Source organism: Lepisosteus platostomus, chromosome 2, assembly GCF_059453375.1.
Source record: "Lepisosteus platostomus isolate fLepPlt1 chromosome 2, fLepPlt1.hap1, whole genome shotgun sequence".
Classification (NCBI taxonomy): Eukaryota; Metazoa; Chordata; class Actinopteri; order Semionotiformes; family Lepisosteidae; genus Lepisosteus; species Lepisosteus platostomus.
The window spans coordinates 74,135,943-74,153,974 of NC_142612.1; the positions used below are offsets into that span (position 1 = coordinate 74,135,943).

Here is an 18,032-nt window from a genome sequence, read left to right on the forward strand (position 1 = left end):
AATGGCCAATAGCCAACTTGTCCTGCCTGCTGTCTGCAGGACAGGGGGGACGTGATACCGTGGCAGGGTGGGTTGAAGAATACAGCACCGTTGCTTTTCCAAACTGCAACATTTTAGAAAAGGAAGAAGGTGGCAATTTAAGAGAAACAGCAAAAAAAAAAAAGCTAAGTCTAATTGTGAAGGTTTCTTGATTTACAGTAAGCAGGGTAAAAACAACATTTTAATAAATATACCAAGTCTTTTATGGAGCTCACTGAAGTAGGGGAGGCTCTCAAACAACATGCGTTACTCTTGTAGGCATCAACTCTCTGGGCTTTTTGTTGACATTGTTTTAATAAATAAAGAACTATAAACAAATCTTACAAGTTGCTTCAGCTTGCCTATGAGCTTGTTCTGCCAGGAAAAGGCTTGGAAAAACCTGCAATCATCTTCAGTTTAGAAACTCCACAGCAGAACTTTCCTTTCATTGTATGAGTTTGTCTGATTTCTAAAGACAGTGACCTCTGTTAAAAGAGCGTTCTAATGCACAGCATAGCTGTAGGTTAAAGTATAGGAAAATACAGATGTAAAGCGAGGACAAAACATTGCTAAAAGCACTGACAGAATTTAGCACTGAAAGAAACGCCTACACTTAGAATGCAATGAAGGTCTTTTTAAAAACAGTTTACTTCTTAATCGCTGTGTGCCGAGATAATTCACCACATCCTTCTGAGCTATTTTTTTACTGATATGAAATGTGCGGTAAGTGAAATGAGCGTCCACAGACTTCAGTATTTACAGTTCCATTTATTTTCAACAGTTTAGTCATCATCATGTGCACTGTGCTATATAAATCTTAGTCATTGTACCTTACATCACTCTGATGTTAGGTGGGTAGTTCCGTACTTGAGCCACAACAGCCGATCGGTCCAGCGGCTAACCTGATTTCCATGGTGATACGTGAAGAGAGAGCACAAAACTCCATCACAGAGCCTGCCCCCACAGTATCCCCAACGACTGTCATCACAGTGAGCGAAAGCAAATCTAAAACTACTGTACATGTTTTCAGTACAGGCTGGACGTTTTTTTCAAGCCATACTTAATACTTCGTTTACATCAGTTTATTTGAAAAAACAAAAAAAAAACCTTATGCCTTAAAGAATCACGATGCCTTTTTTTAGGAGTCTTGGCCAGTACCTTTTTGGTTTTGTAACATACAGTACAAAGTGTTTTTCCACATATTCTATTGCTTAAGCCATTTCTGGAGGAGTAAAAAGATATGGTCTCTAGCAAAGATGAGCTGGGGTAAGTCCTCTTCTCTTGCTGGATACATGTTGGCGCAGTGGGCTGTACCTAACAGAGAGAAATCACATGTTAGCCTACAGTATCGATGAAATGTACTCCACTTCTTTCACTTGTAGTCTAGGTGCAGAAGGCAAAGGCTCATACAAAATTGAGCCAATGCTAAAAGAACCAAAATCGTGAACACCTACACTCATACCCAATATCAGTCTTTTTTGTAAATGGTACATCTCTGACCACATTAATCAATTATGATGTGAATGAAAATCTAAAAGGTTGAGAATGAGAATGTGAAAGCGATTAGGAAGGACCCTGTGAATGGGCTTATTCAAATTCATAAATATCTGTATAAAAAGATGATGTGGCTTTCTAGGTCTCCCCCCCACATTTTAAACAGCATTATAAATAAATGAGTCAAGAATAAAAATAAATATTTTGGGGGGAAAAGGGTCAACGGAACACACCTTCAATGAACACAGCTGGCAGGTCAACGGCAATGTCTTTGGTGATTCCCAGAGCATGCCAAGGATCGATGGAACCATTGGGAAAGACTATTCGGCTGCTCCTGATGTCATAGCCTCCATAGTACTCGTTTGTCTGCTGCACTGCATCAGCTACTGAGGTGCCCGTGAACGAGGCCCCATAAATATCGGCGCACTGCTGCAGGTGGTACCTGAGGGAAAGCATTGAAAACCTCTCACTCTGCGTTTCAAAGACAGCTTTGATCGGATTACCATCATCATGAAACATTCTTGCGAACGATTTTTCTTCGCAACAGTTTTTAAAGCCCATGGCGACACATCATTCATCGCTGCTCGGTCCCCCAATACAACCTATGAAGTAGGCTGGATAAAATTCTCAGGTTCAGAAGGTTGAAAACATCATTGGGTGACTAGCTGCACAGCAATCTGGTCTGTAAAAGCACATTCCTCGTGCAAATAAGACTGTGCCTTTCCTCACTAAAACAAGGACACGAGGCTGACCCTGAAATGGGAGACACTATCTGCTGGCAAAACAGGGCTGCTATTGTTGAGCGTTACTGGAATGTGAAGAGCTGCACGTGTCCTTGGCAAACCATCTACTCCACACAAAACACACATGGGATTCTCAACAAAATCGATTCTATCCAAAACATTGTCAGACTGTAAACACGGCGAAGAAGACTCTTGGAAGATAAGTTTAGCTGAGTAATAACCAGTGTCCTGCAAGAGTCTATTGGCCTTCACATAGAGCAAACAAAACAGACCAAACACGAATCCACAAGCTAGCAGAAAACTGAAGCTTGGGGCTGGTCAAGTCACGGTTCCTGGAAAGCTACAATTCCACAGGTGCTGCTTTTATCTGGAGGAACACTCCTTTTTCACAGATTAACACAACACCACACAGATGTGTCAATTTATTCTTTAAAGGCTAAAATGACAAAACCCCAAAGATCAGCTGGTTATCCATAGTTCAGTGTTTGGCACCCGCTCTGCAGCTGAAATGGTGCTGCATAAAATTTTAAGTTTTTATGTTCACATAGTGTTCTTTTTCTTCCCACACTAAGTGACTTGGCCAGCTCCCAGTTACACTGATACAGATGGCTAATACTTTGTGTCCTTTATATTATCAGGGAGTTTTTATTCATAAACCACACTATGAAAAGCTGGGAGCCTGTGGTCAACTGGATTCTCCCTGTCCTCCCATTCTCCGGTAAAAGTTTCTTTTGTTCCCAAACAAACCCAAAGGGGAAGCTGGTCTGTTTCCACATCCCGTCTCCCAAAAAGCTTGGACAGGCTTCAGAGAGCCAGGAATTCACAGTTCAAACTGATCAAAATACAACAGCTTGAGTGTAAATTTAACTAGCTAGGCTGGTAACCATGGGAACCCTAGCATGACGTCTCCTGCTAGTCACGAACCAAGGCCTTCCCTGGAAATACAGCTTAAAAAAATACATGTTGTTCAAACCTCAGCTTCTTGACTTACAAAAAAAATACAATATTTGGAGACTTTCACAAAACATGAAAAGATTAATATACCCTAGTGTTCCACTACAGCATATATTCTCAGGAATTCTGCAGAAACCGGTGTTTAAAACGATTGCTTAGAAAAGATGAATCATATTTCTTGCATCTTAATACAGCTAGTAGGGTTGCAATCAATGTATTTATGTGGTTTCTGTGTTCAGAAATTTCTGACTTCTTTTGAGTTTACAGACCAAAATAAGCTAACCCAGACATTAAGCTTTAATTTAAGGTTACATGCAGCCTTAAGCATAACATGGAGTATGAGGTGGTCTGGGTCTCCTAGGTGCAGTCTTACTACAGGCAAAATGCCTCAATAGATCAAAATGGATCAACAGCTGAATTAAAGCTGTGGCGACCTGTAAGATTACAGAAAAGAGAAATCAGCACAATACTTACGGCAGGGGGAACCCACTGAAAGGCTGATCAGGTGAGTCAGTGCTCTGATAAAAGCCAAACTCTGTGCACGTCTGATAGACCCACTGTCTTCCTAAAGGCATAAAAATTGCTCAGTTCTTCAACAACATATTATTCTTTTTTTTTCTGAAACAAACGTGCCTGTAGTAGAAGTAGAATTGAAAGCGGTCTTGATTTAAGCTGGTAAGAACGGCTATAAGTCTGTAGTATTTCACCTCACAATCCCCCCTTCCCCCGAAACAGTTATGTGAATAAGAAAGTTTGTTTCTTAGTACCCTCAATCCACGATTTGGTATAAGCTGAATACGAAGAATAACTGCCTAAGTGCTACTGACAGCACCACAAGTGACCAGGAAGGAAAAACAGCCCACTCGAATCATTCATCAGTCATCAGAAACACACCAATCTCTGGTTAACCTCTGTGACTCATGGAGGTACACAGAGTAGCTCCTCCATGTCAGTCTTTTTTTTTTTTTTGTTAAGGTTTTAACAGATCTGGCATATTTAAAAAGAAAAGTTTTATTAGCTCTGTTCTTTCTTCTTCATAGGGAAGTCTTCAGAAATCCCCTGGCTTGATGCCCTGTGTCCATACAGTGAACAAAACCTCAGAAAGCTGTATGTTTTTATCTTGTCAGTCTCCTGTGATGCAGGAACCAGAGAATAAAATGCAAACCACTTGGGTAAACAAATAAAAGGTTAAAAACCACAACTTTTTTGCTTGAGAAATGGGGCTAATAATAAAAACTTTTCATTTTACTCAAAATGCATAAAAGTTTCCATCACTATCCTATCCCTATAACATTAGTCGCGATAATTCAGTTACAAGCAAACAAGGATCGGGCAGGAAAAAAGAAAAAAAAGCTCAGTATTCTTTTAAGTAAAGGACAAATCCAAACTGGCTGCAAATATTTCCTTAAAGATTAAGAGATCATCTGCGCCAGGTATGGATTTAACACAAAGTGGTGGGTGTTGTATTACTGTTTTCTCATACTCCATGAAAATGTTTACAACAGCAAAGTCCTTGTTTTATTTATAATGGACAACATTTATAATTTCTCAGAAACCAGTGCCCCTTAAGGTTTTAATTTTATAAGATCAAATTTCCTATTGCCACCAAAAAAAAAAACTACTTTCTGATTAAAGAGCAAATCCACCTTAGCAGAAATCACACACAGATATGAAAAGGGAAAGCTTTGATTTTACGATTCAAACATTTCCCATATCAAATAGTGTTGTTTTAGCGTACTATTATAAATAAAACACCAACATCTGTGGTTCACCCAAGCTGGAACTAGATTGAGGCGATACATTCCTCATATCCAGACAGTGTATAATTACTAAAAATGTCATTTTTTTTATATTGAGACCTGAGAAAGGCAGTTTTGTCTCGTATGGCAGTCATTTCATTGTTTTGTGTACTGTAATTATACATACACAATTACAGACAGTGATGTTGTAATCTCATAACAGAAGAACAAACACACAACTCCTCCCCCATAAGACTACAGTACTGAGTACAGCACCCACAGAAAAAGCCAGCATCCCAGCAGTAAAAGTCACTAAAATTAAACTGCATCAATATACTGCTTTATTAAAATAAACTACCCACAAGAGAGCTGTATAAAAACTCCCTTGTCGTCTTATATTTCTGTGGGTGGTTACTAACTTTTAATAAGCTACCATAAACCTTTAGAAATGTATATAAAAGCTTTTAGTCCTTAGAAATTAAACATTTTAGAGAACCCCTTAGAGAAGTGTAAAAGTTGTGGTCACTGTTTAAAAACAAATTGCTCTCTTTTCTTCACTTTTCCTCAATGCTTGCTAATGCGTGAGTCCAGTCTACTCCTGGGTCTGATGAACCCACAGAGAAAATGCCAAATAAGTGAAGGAGGATAAGACACCTTGCTGTAACTGCGGTTGTCCTGACAGATTGCTTGCTCAGCAGTGATTATATAAAACACATCAAGAGAGCAATCCCATTTCCCTTCCCTAAATCATTGAGAGTGCAGGAGAGGCTCAACCAAGCAAGTTATATATACAACCATTACATCATTCAGTTTCTGGAATAAGCTCTGATGAATTAAGTAGTTGATTTTTAAAAATAATTTAGTGATCATTTGGAACAAAAACCTGAATACCCTTCAGTCCCCATCAGAGATCTTCTTGCTTACATTTTAGGTTAATTGGTCAGTCTTGCAAAACAGGTGATTTCGGGAGATGTACATCAAGAATATTTGAATCAGGGCTCTTCAAGAACAGATTGGAGACCCAGGTTGTAAACACTATGGAAACAGAACTGCCAGCACCCTAATGAACTACTACAAAAACATTAAACAATTTTAAAATTAATTTGTGCAAGTAGGTGACAGTTTGGGCAGCCCTATCAAGAAGGTTTATCCTCTATGTAATTTTTTTTTTTTCAGGAATATTGACTCTTAACCCTTTGTAACCCTAGTGTTTTAAAAGCATGTTCTGCACCACCTTGGGTCAAACTTAGGAAATATCTTTAGGGTTTTCTCCCGGGTACGAGAACTTGACTTTTTCACCTTACCTCCACCTGAGGCTGGACCATTCCAGGAGGAGTTTCCCATTTCCTTGACGTAGGCACTGTAGCTCCCATCCAGACACTTCTGGGAGAAGGTCTTCAGCATCAAAGCCATGACAGCAGCATACCTCTTATATGGCTCTCCAAGAGACACATTGGACATTATGCCACAAAGCGCTTTGATCGTAATGTTTGTTCCAAGTACGCCCTGCAGTTAAATAAACAGAACTACAACAATACAGTCTTGTAAGATTAGAGCTCCATGTTTTACATTCCTGCGAGGCTATGTCCAAAAACACTGTTCCTTCTCTTCTGAGACTACGTGAAGAGCTTAGCGGATCTGGTCCAGGCCAAAAGTGGACCACACATTCCTATCAGCTACATGGGGAGATTGTTCCTGATCTAAGGGGGCTGTTTTTAAACAGGCGGATGATTAACAACTGCACTGCACTACTGCATATTTTCGTCCTTCAAGACAAATATCGCTCAGATCTCAAAAAAAGGAGGATTGATATAAATGTATATGGAAAGGCCATAATTATATTTTAATACTGTTTTCTGATAATTGAAAAGTATTGGATTTCCTCCTAATGCTTTACAAAATTCAAGCAACATCCATTAAAGCTAAAAAATAGTTCATAACCATTCAAAAGAAACCGTTTTAGATTTTTTTTTAATAGGCCCACTGGGACAAGTGAAATGTGACTGTCTCACATAAAGGACTTTTGGTATGGATGAGTCTTTTTATTAGGTTATTGAAAATTTGACTCATGTCTTGTTCACAAAGATTCTGTATCTCAATTTTTCATTGTAACTCTAACAAACGGTCAAGAGTTATGCAAACATTGCCTCTATGCTCAGAACCAAGAATTCTGGATATTATCATGCCAATTTATCTGCAGAATAATTCATCTACACTTAGCTGGTTAGAGACACTATCGAGCATCTTTTCAGTAAACACTAGGCTGACTTTTGTGAAAATCCCTCATTAGCTTAAGTGAAGGAAAAAACTCAAACTAACCATAAATCAGAATAGGTTTTCTGGCTTGAATGTGAATTAGCCACTCCTACATAAAACATTTCTGAAACACATGAGCTTCATCTATTATGTTATACAACTGTTTAAGTAAAGAATGTGTAGCAACTTGTTTAATATGTTTAGTTACAATTGCAGAAAAATATTATATAATAAATCACAGCAATTGTATCTCTCAAAGAGCAAACATACAGGACCGAGGAACATGTGACAAAAGTCTGCAAACACACATGCAAAGAATCTTCACTTCTGTGTGTGTGTACAAATAAGCCTATTTCTTTGGAAATATCTTGCCTTATTGTATAACTTTGTTTAAATATCTGGAGAGAAACAGGTTCTTCGGTCACTCTCTAGGGTCGATGGGCCAGCTAAGACAGCAAGAACACAACAGAGCCCACAGTCCAGAGCCCCACCCTGCTCCACCTCACCTCAAACTCCCGGTTGTCCTCGTTGTACTGGACCACATCCATGAAATTCCCCGCCACCGTTTCTAGGAAGTAGGCCAGGTCCATGTCGGACTGTATCTGGAGCTTCTCGCAGAGGCTGAGGAAAAGGGAAGGGATCCGGGTTACTACGAGGCGCACAAGGAGAATTGAAACCAACAGGTTAAATGTTCTGTACAGTACCCGTTGAATGCGTTTTCCCGATTCAATACTCTTTTCACTTTGAACATGAAGAGATGATTGATATATTTATACTGTAATAGATTAACAACAGTATAAAACGTTTTTGGAGATACTACAGGCAATCGATGCAGAATTCAATGCTACTTTAAAGCAATGGACTAACGTTTACACACAGTACCACTTCAAAGAAGAAATTCAGCAAGGATTGCGAATAATCTGAGAGGTCAAAGATGTACCTAGTGTTCCTATTAACTTTGTACCTTTCACTTCTTTATGAGAAAATAAAAGTATATCACAGTATCATGATTATGTTGCACATGGACTATAATACAGATGTCACATACACAAATCAGATATGAAGCCGTTAAATCTAATGTTGCAGATGGTTACACTTTGATATCTCTACGGCTAGTCAGGTTGGTACATAGCCCATAGTTTGCTCCCCATTTTGTTGTACTTGCTGTTTCACTGGAATTTGTTGTGTCTCACGACGACAGCGTCAGAGTAATTATTTCTGGACAAGTCAGCTGCAATAGTAAAAACATAGCAAAGTGTGTTCTAAATAGTATAATTAAATATCTTCCAAATCTGCTCCCTGATACATTCGGGTTGAAGAATAAACAAACTAGAGCCAAAGACACTCATTATAAAAAAATCCAACATTTATTTCCTTTTTTCTTAAAAAAAACATTGACTAAAAGCACAGGTAATATTCACTGCAGAGTTCCTAGTTTCTCACTGACCGCAGACATTAAAGATGAGAGCTCACCAAAACAGACACGTTACAAAACTGTTCCAAAACGTGGCACTAAAGGAGACGCTCTGTATTTTTTCCTGTTGCAACATTACTCATTAGCTGGCACGTCTTTCAGTATGCTGTGCAGAGGATCACGCTTGCATCTGACTAGATTATTGCTTGCAATGCTAACGAGACGTTTCAGTTTCTGAATAGGAAGAGGGGAAACTACATCGCTAGCTTCACAAACTGCTTTGCAGGACTGAGCTTCTGCAACACCTGGTATCTTACATATCTTAGTCAAACAGAAGCCATTTCTGAAAAAGGGTGAAATGTTAGCACAATCTATATTGAGCCACAAAAAAGACCTCCCATTGTGGGAAACAAAGGCAGCAAGGAAACAATGATAAAAAGATATTCCTTTGAGCACAACCTTAACAGATGTTACTAATCTTTTGCTCATTGTCATAAATGCTCAAGTAGCAGAACATTCATTAAAGTCTGCAGGGCTGCTATTAACTTGAATTGCTGCAAAAAAAATATGCTATTGCCAGAGAAGGAAGTCAGGTTTTGCCTGCAGCTGTTTTACCTTGCAATTCTGGGGTGACCACATCATGACACTGGTGGAAAATGTATTGTCCTTAAACTCTTTGATATGTACAAAGTTATGTACCATTTGAATAGAATTTTAGATGAATTGGTTAAATTAATAATGGCACATGGTAACCACAGCAACAGACACTGAAAAACCAACTGGAGTTTGCACCATTACCTGGCTTTGGGTTTGAAGTTACAGTTGTTGTAGTACATTCGTAAGGTTTCACCACATTGAGTATTTTTTTTCCCCACAAACAAATTCATTTTCTCTCTATTCCCATTATTCATAAAACAGGAAGACAGATTTACCTGCCACCTTCATCCAAAGGCACTCTAACAACATAAAAGATTCATTTATTCTTATGAAGCCAAACCATATTCTAAGCCCAGTACATGTCTCGATCTCAATGTCAATGTATCAACACAAGAGCCCTGCCAAGTAATTTGATTTAATCTGTGCACAACAGAACTAAGTCATCTGGAATGGTCTCAGCCATTACATCACACACTGACCAATGATTTCACACCACAGGAGATACAGAAAACACACATCCTGTGGTCACATTGACACAAGGGGTGGACTGTCTGCATCTGTCAGATTTATTGCAGAAGTTACTTACTTTTATAGCATTTGCAAAATCTTCAGTGAACCCTGTAACAGATTTCATTATTCAGTTGGACATCATGGCCACTGTATAAATGTTATTTAATCTGTGGATTTAGTATTCTTCCATGAATCACATATGATGGGGAAATATATAAACAGAAATTGTATGAGGGTTACAACAGGCGTAGCTTTCATAACACTTTGATGACCTGGAGAAAACGCAGTTTTAAACTAAATATGATGAACCAATGTCCCATTGCATCAACTGAGGTTAAGAGAAACCAGACAAAGAAGAAGTTTATGTGGCTGGTATTTCTGTAAACCCATTTTTACTCAATTTTTTAACAAGGGAATTTGTCAAGCATTTTAAAAGATCAATTGCAATTATTTTACTTTACTGTTAAAGTAGATGCATTGGATTCAAGAGAATTAAATTGATTTGACAAAAATAATCCACAAAAGAATACACCTCAGCACCAAAGAATGTGTCTATTGATCCAGGCAGAATGAAAGAGCTTGTTCACAAGGCCTTGTGTAATTTCTTTGTTTCCTAAGAGAGCACAACCAGCAGAGAAGTGCCCATTGGTACAGTGACTGCAGTCATTTGGAATGTGTCAAGCACTTGAGTTTAACAGACTGAGGTCGGAGTAAGGAAACAGCCTAACCCAGGAGGAAACACTGCTAAACTCATCTCAAACACAGCCCCACCTGTATGAAGGGAGTGCACCCCAGAAATATCAGCTGCCACAAGACAAATGAGCACTCGGGCTCAGAGATGCATACATTTGCAATCCAGAAAAAAAAATGGTGCTATTTATTCATCCATCTTCATTTTTCAGTGTCCAGAGCACTCACATCCATCAAAATACACAGAATTACTTTAGCGCTGTCTGGTTCTTGTTTTGGCTTTGGAGAGAGGAAATTGAAGCAAGTTTATAGAATCAGAATAACTGGCACAGCTAACTTATAACAAAGCCATCTTTGTGTAAAACTTTAAGGATAAAATGCTTTTTATATACAATACGTATGCACCCTTTACATTTTCAATACATTTTTTTCTCCCTTTATTTGTCATTTCTTTAACAGTGCCTTCTTACAACTCTGGCAATTCTAAACCACTTTACTTGTGTTTAATGTTCCTTTTGGTTTGTCCACTGGAGCAGAGTCCAGGCAAAGATACTGAAGTGGTCAGCCAGCAACAATTCATTTTAAGGTACCACATTTTCCCAGCGTACATGTGAAAGCAATTTGTAATGGCTGGAGGACTAATGTTTCCCAATTCTTCCTGTCCCATTTTAGAAAATATTAGTAAACAACATTCTTTATAAGTGACCCCTAATGTCTGTCCATTATTATTCCCATAAAGGGGAACTTAATTAATGAAATAACACTAGAGTACAACTTAGGCTAAGCAGCTCACAACAGACTCCTGACCTCTGGCAAGGAGAAAAACGATCAACCTGAGAGAGAAGCCAATCTGAAAAATGGGAACCCAAGATGTCTACAGCGAGGAGAAGTCTGGTGTCCAGTCAATGCAGACAATGGCTTCCCTCAATCCCTTCACATTTTTGGTTTCAAAGATAAAGTCTGCCTCTCTTGGCATACAAACATGACTGCAACAGAAAAAGTGAGAAGTGTACAGACCACAGAGGAAAGAAGAGGAAAAATTACCTTTGACATTACCCGTGACGAGCTGCATCGCACAGGTCTTTAGTTACCCTCTCGTCATTGTGTGACGGCCAGTACTGGCACGCCTGCACATTTCCCTTGGCATACAAAGCAGGCTGGACTTCTAAGGCTACATTGTACTGCTCGAGTTTAGTAGCCTGGGAATGTGTAAAGTTTGAGTTTATTTAAGGCGGCACTATATTTGGCTGACAAGCTCTGACTTATTTCCAAAATGCATATTTTCTATTACAAACTTGCTGATTACTGCGAAAAAGTAGTTCTTAATAAAAATGCTATTAAGGATGTATAATATAAAAAAAACGATACCACTTTGATTAATCTGGGATGCACATGTTCGTCAAAGTCTGTGCGTCGAGGAGTATAATTCCACAGTTAACAAGTAAGCGTGGAGAGAGACATTACTGGACACTAACGATACAGCATGGCATCGAGACCAATCACGCTGCAAAACATGCAGGCCGTCTGCCAATGCCTGTGGCTAGTCTCCACAAGAGAAGGAGACATATTCCACAGAAGTGTTCTTCCTTCATTGCTTGGAAGAACATGGAGATAGGTCATCAAGAGACAGCTTAGCTTTACCCTACAGATGATGTCTCACTGCAGTAGTGATCCTGCTCAGGATGAGAGGAGCTGCAGGTTCAGACATGGGGTTTCTGTGCTTGGCTGAGGAGGCAGTGGTGTGGAGCTACCATCTGTAGAATTGTGACTGAACGCCTCGAAGTCAGAATTCCCTCTAAAAGGTGGGGAGAAGATAAATACCATTAAGAACTGTGAGGCAGTACACGCCAGTGATGTTGAGTGTTACCCACCTGAAATCTTTAGTGATGTTATCATAGGTTCTAGGGTCTTTCAACATCCCAAGGAGCGTGTCAGAGGCGTTTTTCACAAGCTGTGGGCATTCAGGACTGTGAGTCGCAAGAGACCGCCTCACAACCTCCAGATACTCTGACGGGGAAAACAAAAAGGATAGGTGTCTTAGGCACACTTTAATAAAATGCTCCTTCACAATGCCTAGTAAAGGCAGATACTGGACAAAAGTCAATCGCAAGTGTAAACCTGGAAGAAAACGAACCTGTTAAAGTAAAAGACAAATGAAAGTGCTGAATCTTTCTTTTCAAAGCTTTTAAGTGCTATTTTCTTACATATAGGAAGGCACCTGCAGATGCTGGCAAGAGGTTGTCAGAATGCTACACTTTAGTTTTGCATCACTTCCATTATAGCTCGCAAAGTTTTCAAAACATTTTTAGGCCACATATAAAAATAATGTGTATAAACGCAAAAGATTTGAGTAACGGAGAAGGAAAACTACATCACAGGGCTGAAACAATTAAAATTTTAGATGTCAAGGCTGAAATGGATAATGTCTAACGAAGCACACAATCCAGATTTGACCGTTTCGAATAATGAGCCAGTATCCCTCTCCTGCAAAACCGTGTTCAGCTACACTAGACAAAGCAAGAAACTCAAACATTTACTACGGTCCAGAGTGTAACGTCTGGCATGCTCATTGGATTGCAGACTCATGCGACCTTGCTGAAAATCACATCGCAGCCCAGGCTCAAACCACTCAGCCATGAGAACAGTTCCAAAAGGACAGGAGATCATTCTGTCCATTTCGCGCGTTTGCTAGCTGGTAGCTAATTGATCCAAGATTCTTATCCAGCCATTTCTTAAAAGAAACCAGGACGCTGGCTTCAACACCATGGCTGGTTGCTTGAGCCACACTCCCACCTCCCTTGGGGTACAGAAGCGCCTCCCGTTCCCAGACTTAAATGCACTTCCACTGTTTCCACTTGTGCCCTTTGTCCACCTGCTGACATCAGCGCTGCCCCCAGGCGACCGGAGCCGAGGAAGGCCGCAGACAGCTGTGGAATGTGAGTGCTCCGAGCAGCAGCTCCGGAACACAGCAGTACTTCCTCTCTCCTGCTTCAGACTCGGCCTCTCCCCACCCTGGAGGCCGCATGTGGGCTGCCTGCTGAGCATTGTTTATCTCTCTCCTGATATTTCCGAAGGGCAGTCATCCTGTCCCGGGCCTTTTTCCCAAGCTACAGTGAGAACATGCTTATCCCTCTGAAGGACTCGGGAATTTTACTCTCCCCCCTCACAGTCTCTCAAACAGCACAGGCTGCCTGAACCTTTGCCGACAGCTACGCGTCCTGTACTTAAGATGCTGTACATCTCCTGTTAATTATCTCCAGAAGCATGAAGCATGAGCCTCAAGACTATCAGTCCTATTGGGATCGTTTGAGTCTTTACACAGCAAGAAGATGAAAAATTTCCACATTTTATCAGTAACTTTGAATCTACTTTCTAAATAATGCAAAAAAGACAGCACAAAGTTACAGGTGAAATAACCTGAAATACAAGTGCTTCACACTGAATAATTTACATATATGTACAGCATATAAGATATTCAATGCATTCAGCGGGGGATGCTTTCTAAGCAAAACAAATCAAATTGAAAAAGACTCAATTCTCGATGGTGAACAGACTTTTGACAGGTAAAATAGAGATTGCAAAGCAGCTTTCTCCATCTACTAACCCAGCCTAAGGAGCTGCAACAGAGGGATGGGTAGGGGATGGGAATGCCATTTTTTTAAAAATATACCCCTTGCTTAAACTTTCCTTCAGAGCAATGCACGCATCTTCCTGTATATGTTGGAAAAGTACCATCGTCATAGCCACACACGCCCTTAAGCTCCTGCGGTTTCCTCAGGAAGCCAGTGAAAGTTTTTAAGAGCCAATGAAAACAATTCATCCAAGAGCCAAAATAAATCATGCCGTGTCCTTGTCTCCTCGCCGTTCCTTTTTCTCCCCCAGATTAACACTGTGAGAAAGAGGACATCAACCCAATCCAATGCATTTTACTGAAATGGAACTGACCGCATGTCTTTTAATGTGGGTTTTCAAAAGCTTAGTAATAAAGCAGAGATTTACCACCTGAATTTAGAAAATCAAGGAGCCCAATCAGTGGATCAGGATATACATGCCAAGGGGTTATTCCACCCAATTAAAAAAAACTTGCCAACAAAGTCAAGATATCACAGTTAAAGGCTTCCATCTGAAAAAACATTAACAGTCTCAGCCTGTTACTCTCTGGCTGCCATTCATGTGTAGCCTGCTCTCACATCCTTAATTTCATCTTTGGCATTTTCCTTCACGCTGTGATTTCTAGATAACTTTTAGAATTAAGCATGAGCACATTAATCCCATTCTCCCACAAAAGAGAATCCATGCAAACATTCCCTGCCGTGGCTGTTTCATGCATTCTGAACAAGTTTGGCTTTTTCCTAACCAGGTCATTTTGCAGGAACCTGTGCGAACACAGGTGTTCTCTTTCAGTGCTGACGTGGGGGACCTGCGGTACAAAAGGTCCCAGTATTACAGCAGAGCAGGGCTTTTTATTAACATAACTTTACCCCCAGTAAAGCTAACCTTTCTTGTTTGGGTTCACTTCACAACAAAACACCAAATCATTCTTATTGTTGTGTTGCACTCAATTATACACACTTTTTTTTTTTTAATTCTCAGGACAGTCAAACGATAAACATTATAAAAAGTGTTGGCACTGCATGGAAAATGATCACAGGGACAGGAGGATATATTCCACACCTCAACTGGTATGGATTTGGAAATCAATGCAAAAGGAGGAGAAGAACGTCTAATAACTTGGTGAAAAAAAAAGAGAAAAATGAAGAAAAAAAAATCAGAGAAAGAAAGCTCCACATAATATGCATGCTTTGGTATCTTTGTTCAATTTCTTGGTCTTCTCCAGGACAAAAAGAAACTATTTCCTTTACGGTCCCGTTTGCAGAAAGGGCAGACTTACCTGGGAAGTTGACGACAGCCTGGACAGGCGCACTAGTAGCCACAGCAGCATGGACAAGGTGTGGATACTTCAGTCTGAACCAGGCTGCCAGCGAGCCCGGGTACGAGCCACCAAATGCCACCCACTTGTTCCCGATCAGTCCCCGTTTCTGAGCAAAAGCAGTGCGGAAATGAGCCAGATCTGCCAGAGCCTGCTTGCTACTGAGATAGCGAAGGCTCTCAGTGCTGAGGTCTCTGCAACACGGAGGACAGACAGAAATTAGACACTCTACATTCTTTCAATTACTAACGGTCCTTATTTACTTTGTAACCAAAGGGTGAACTTGCAGAAATCATTTTGCAGGTCTTCATTAACAGAATTGTGCTCATCTACTGCTTAAACAATTCATATTTAAACGCAACAGACAAAATAAGTAGCATGTAGAAACGTAAATGACTATCTGCATAGATATTCATACTTTAATAGACTATAATAATTGGCAATCATACTTTCTGAAGTTACTTTCTGACAGCTAGAAGATACATATCAGCTTGCTTCCTAAATTGTACATAAGAGTCCGAAAGCAACCTAAAATTAAAATATTCTAAAGAATAGATCATAAAATTAGATTCGCTTACGTTTCACTTCAAAACAAACCTAATACATTACCCCCATCTAGTGGTCATTAGCGGTAATAACAGGCCAAGACGAAATTCACACCTAATATTTTTTTTTTATAAAGTCAAAAGCATTGATGTTTCATACTACAATAATTGCAGGTGGAGGAAACCGGTAAATTACATTTAGGAACTCAATCATCACAATGAGCACATAGTCCATCCCTAACCAGGTCAATTCCACCCAAAATAACAAAAAAACAAAATATTTCACATACTCAGTAGGATGGCTTTTCCCGTAGAACCTGTGTTCCAGCATCACGCACAGCGCTCCGAGCTTCTGGGCATATATCAGCCATGTGCCGTATCGCATCCAAGCCGGATTCGCCGGGCCTTCCCCGCCAATCATCAGGAATACAGGTCCCCCACTTCGGAAGTAAGTGTCATTGACGAAGTACCTCTGCAGGGAGAGACGGTTCAGGGTCGTCACCCCTTATCGGCTTTGTGGGAACAGGGAAAACGCGTATTTGACACGGACAGCTGGAGGATCTACGGTCCGCAAAGGTTAGCGAGAGTCTGGGGAATAAAGGAATAATCAAGTACCGGCTGGATGAGACTCTCAGATCAGCCCCACACTAAAAACCAAGGCAGATGTTCCGAGTGAGGGCATAACTGCCGTTTGCAAACGTCCCTGTTTCTCCTATGGAGAGGTTTAAGTAATGCAATTCAGAGATGAAATAAGGTTCCGCACACTAAACTACGCAGAACACGTATTCTGTTCTGGATTGTTATATTATTCTCTGTTCTCCTCACATCTTGGATTCATTAAAACGCGCCGTGCACAGATCCGGAAACTAAATTTAAGACACTCGCAGCGATTTGGATAAAGCATGAAAACAGCCTGCCTAAATAGATCGTCGCCTTTCAGTTATTTACCAAAGATATGATTTCCAATCTTAAAGTACTAAAGTACAAAAAAACAATATTCACCTGCTTCCAAACCCGCGTATCAGCCCCGCAGAAATGGTCGAGTCTTTGCGTGAACCACAGCTCGTCAGCCACCGACGCATTGTTGTTCTCGTTAACGGAACCAGTGCGGAGCGTCCTTGACTTTCTAACGCGAGGAAAACAAGACGAAAGACACGACAGATATATTACGGTCCCTAGCAAAAACACGAAGCCTTTCGATACTATCCGCCGGAGTCCCCCGCGAGCCATCTTGAGCTAATAAAAAGCACATGACCGCGGCCCAGCTCGTCACGTGAAGAAATCAGCTGCTTGCGCACCGCGCACCCGGGAAAAAAAAGTCAACAACTGTGGTTAATAACAGCGTTATTCCTTTTAACAGAATGACGCTTTAGACGTGTAAACGTCTTAATAGGAAAAACAATTTACATTGCAGAAAAAACACAATACCTGACTGGTATCTATAGATTAATAGGGCTGTTGTTTTACTTGCCGTCCAAGTAATTTGAAAGTGAGAAAAGACGACTTTAGACACAAAAAGCTAGTTAAAAGTTTACTTAGCAAAGCATTTTGAAATGAAAATGATAAGAATGTGTGCAACCGCTTAAAATTACGGTTCGAGTTACAATCCTCATGACCAACAGCATTGCTTACCGTGTTAATGAACAGGACTGACAGCTCTCTTGTCTGATTAGGTACATACTGAACAATGTGTCTTCCTCCTCTGCACTGCTTTTCTAGCCTCTTTAATAATAAAAAGGTCTTTTTCTGGCCTTTGACATGGCATGAAATCGAAACATAGCAGATGATTAGAGATCTTGTAAGATCAGTTTAAAACAATTATTCAAACTTTTCTTGAATAATGGTGAATCCAGCTCTGGACTATTATACAATTCACGGTACACTGTCAGAATGAGACCCTTGCCACCTAATGTGTGTTCGGTACTGGTGCAGGAATTCCACACACTACACAGGTACAAATACAGTTAAATGGCTCAGAACACGACAAGTGAGGAAATATGTCAAGTTTAAATTAAAATACAGAAGCCCAGTGCAAATACATTGGATTTGTTCCCCGACTAAACCACAGAAAGTGTGGAAACC

General features: G+C 40.2%; 1 protein-coding gene across 1 annotated transcript; it reads right to left on the minus strand.

Annotated features, from left to right (window-relative positions):
• Positions 1 to 766: 766 nt before the first annotated feature.
• prss59 (serine protease 59, putative) lies at positions 767 to 17,212 on the minus strand. Its single transcript, XM_088617951.1, has 9 exons — positions 16,953 to 17,212; positions 16,241 to 16,422; positions 15,367 to 15,599; positions 12,347 to 12,482; positions 7,711 to 7,825; positions 6,253 to 6,454; positions 3,684 to 3,774; positions 1,746 to 1,954; positions 767 to 1,332 (listed from the first exon to the last, which is right to left on the minus strand). Exons 1-9 carry the CDS (start codon positions 17,178 to 17,180, stop codon positions 1,223 to 1,225), a joined length of 1,506 nt encoding a protein of 501 aa, XP_088474077.1. The 5' UTR covers positions 17,181 to 17,212; the 3' UTR covers positions 767 to 1,222.
• Positions 17,213 to 18,032: the final 820 nt, after the last annotated feature.

Bases quoted from the DNA above. Each gene is read 5' to 3' on its own strand.
- prss59 (XM_088617951.1), bottom strand. From the start codon at position 17,180: ATGGCTCGCGGGGGACTCCGGCGGATAGTATCGAAAGGCTTCGTGTTT. The intron at 15,600-16,240 runs GTATGTGAAATA...TCCGTGTTGCAG, and splicing joins GGGAAAAGCCATCCTACTGA to AGACCTCAGCACTGAGAGCC. The intron at 3,775-6,252 runs GTAAGGTGAAAA...TTATGCCTTTAG, and splicing joins TGGTCCAGCCTCAGGTGGAG to GAAGACAGTGGGTCTATCAG.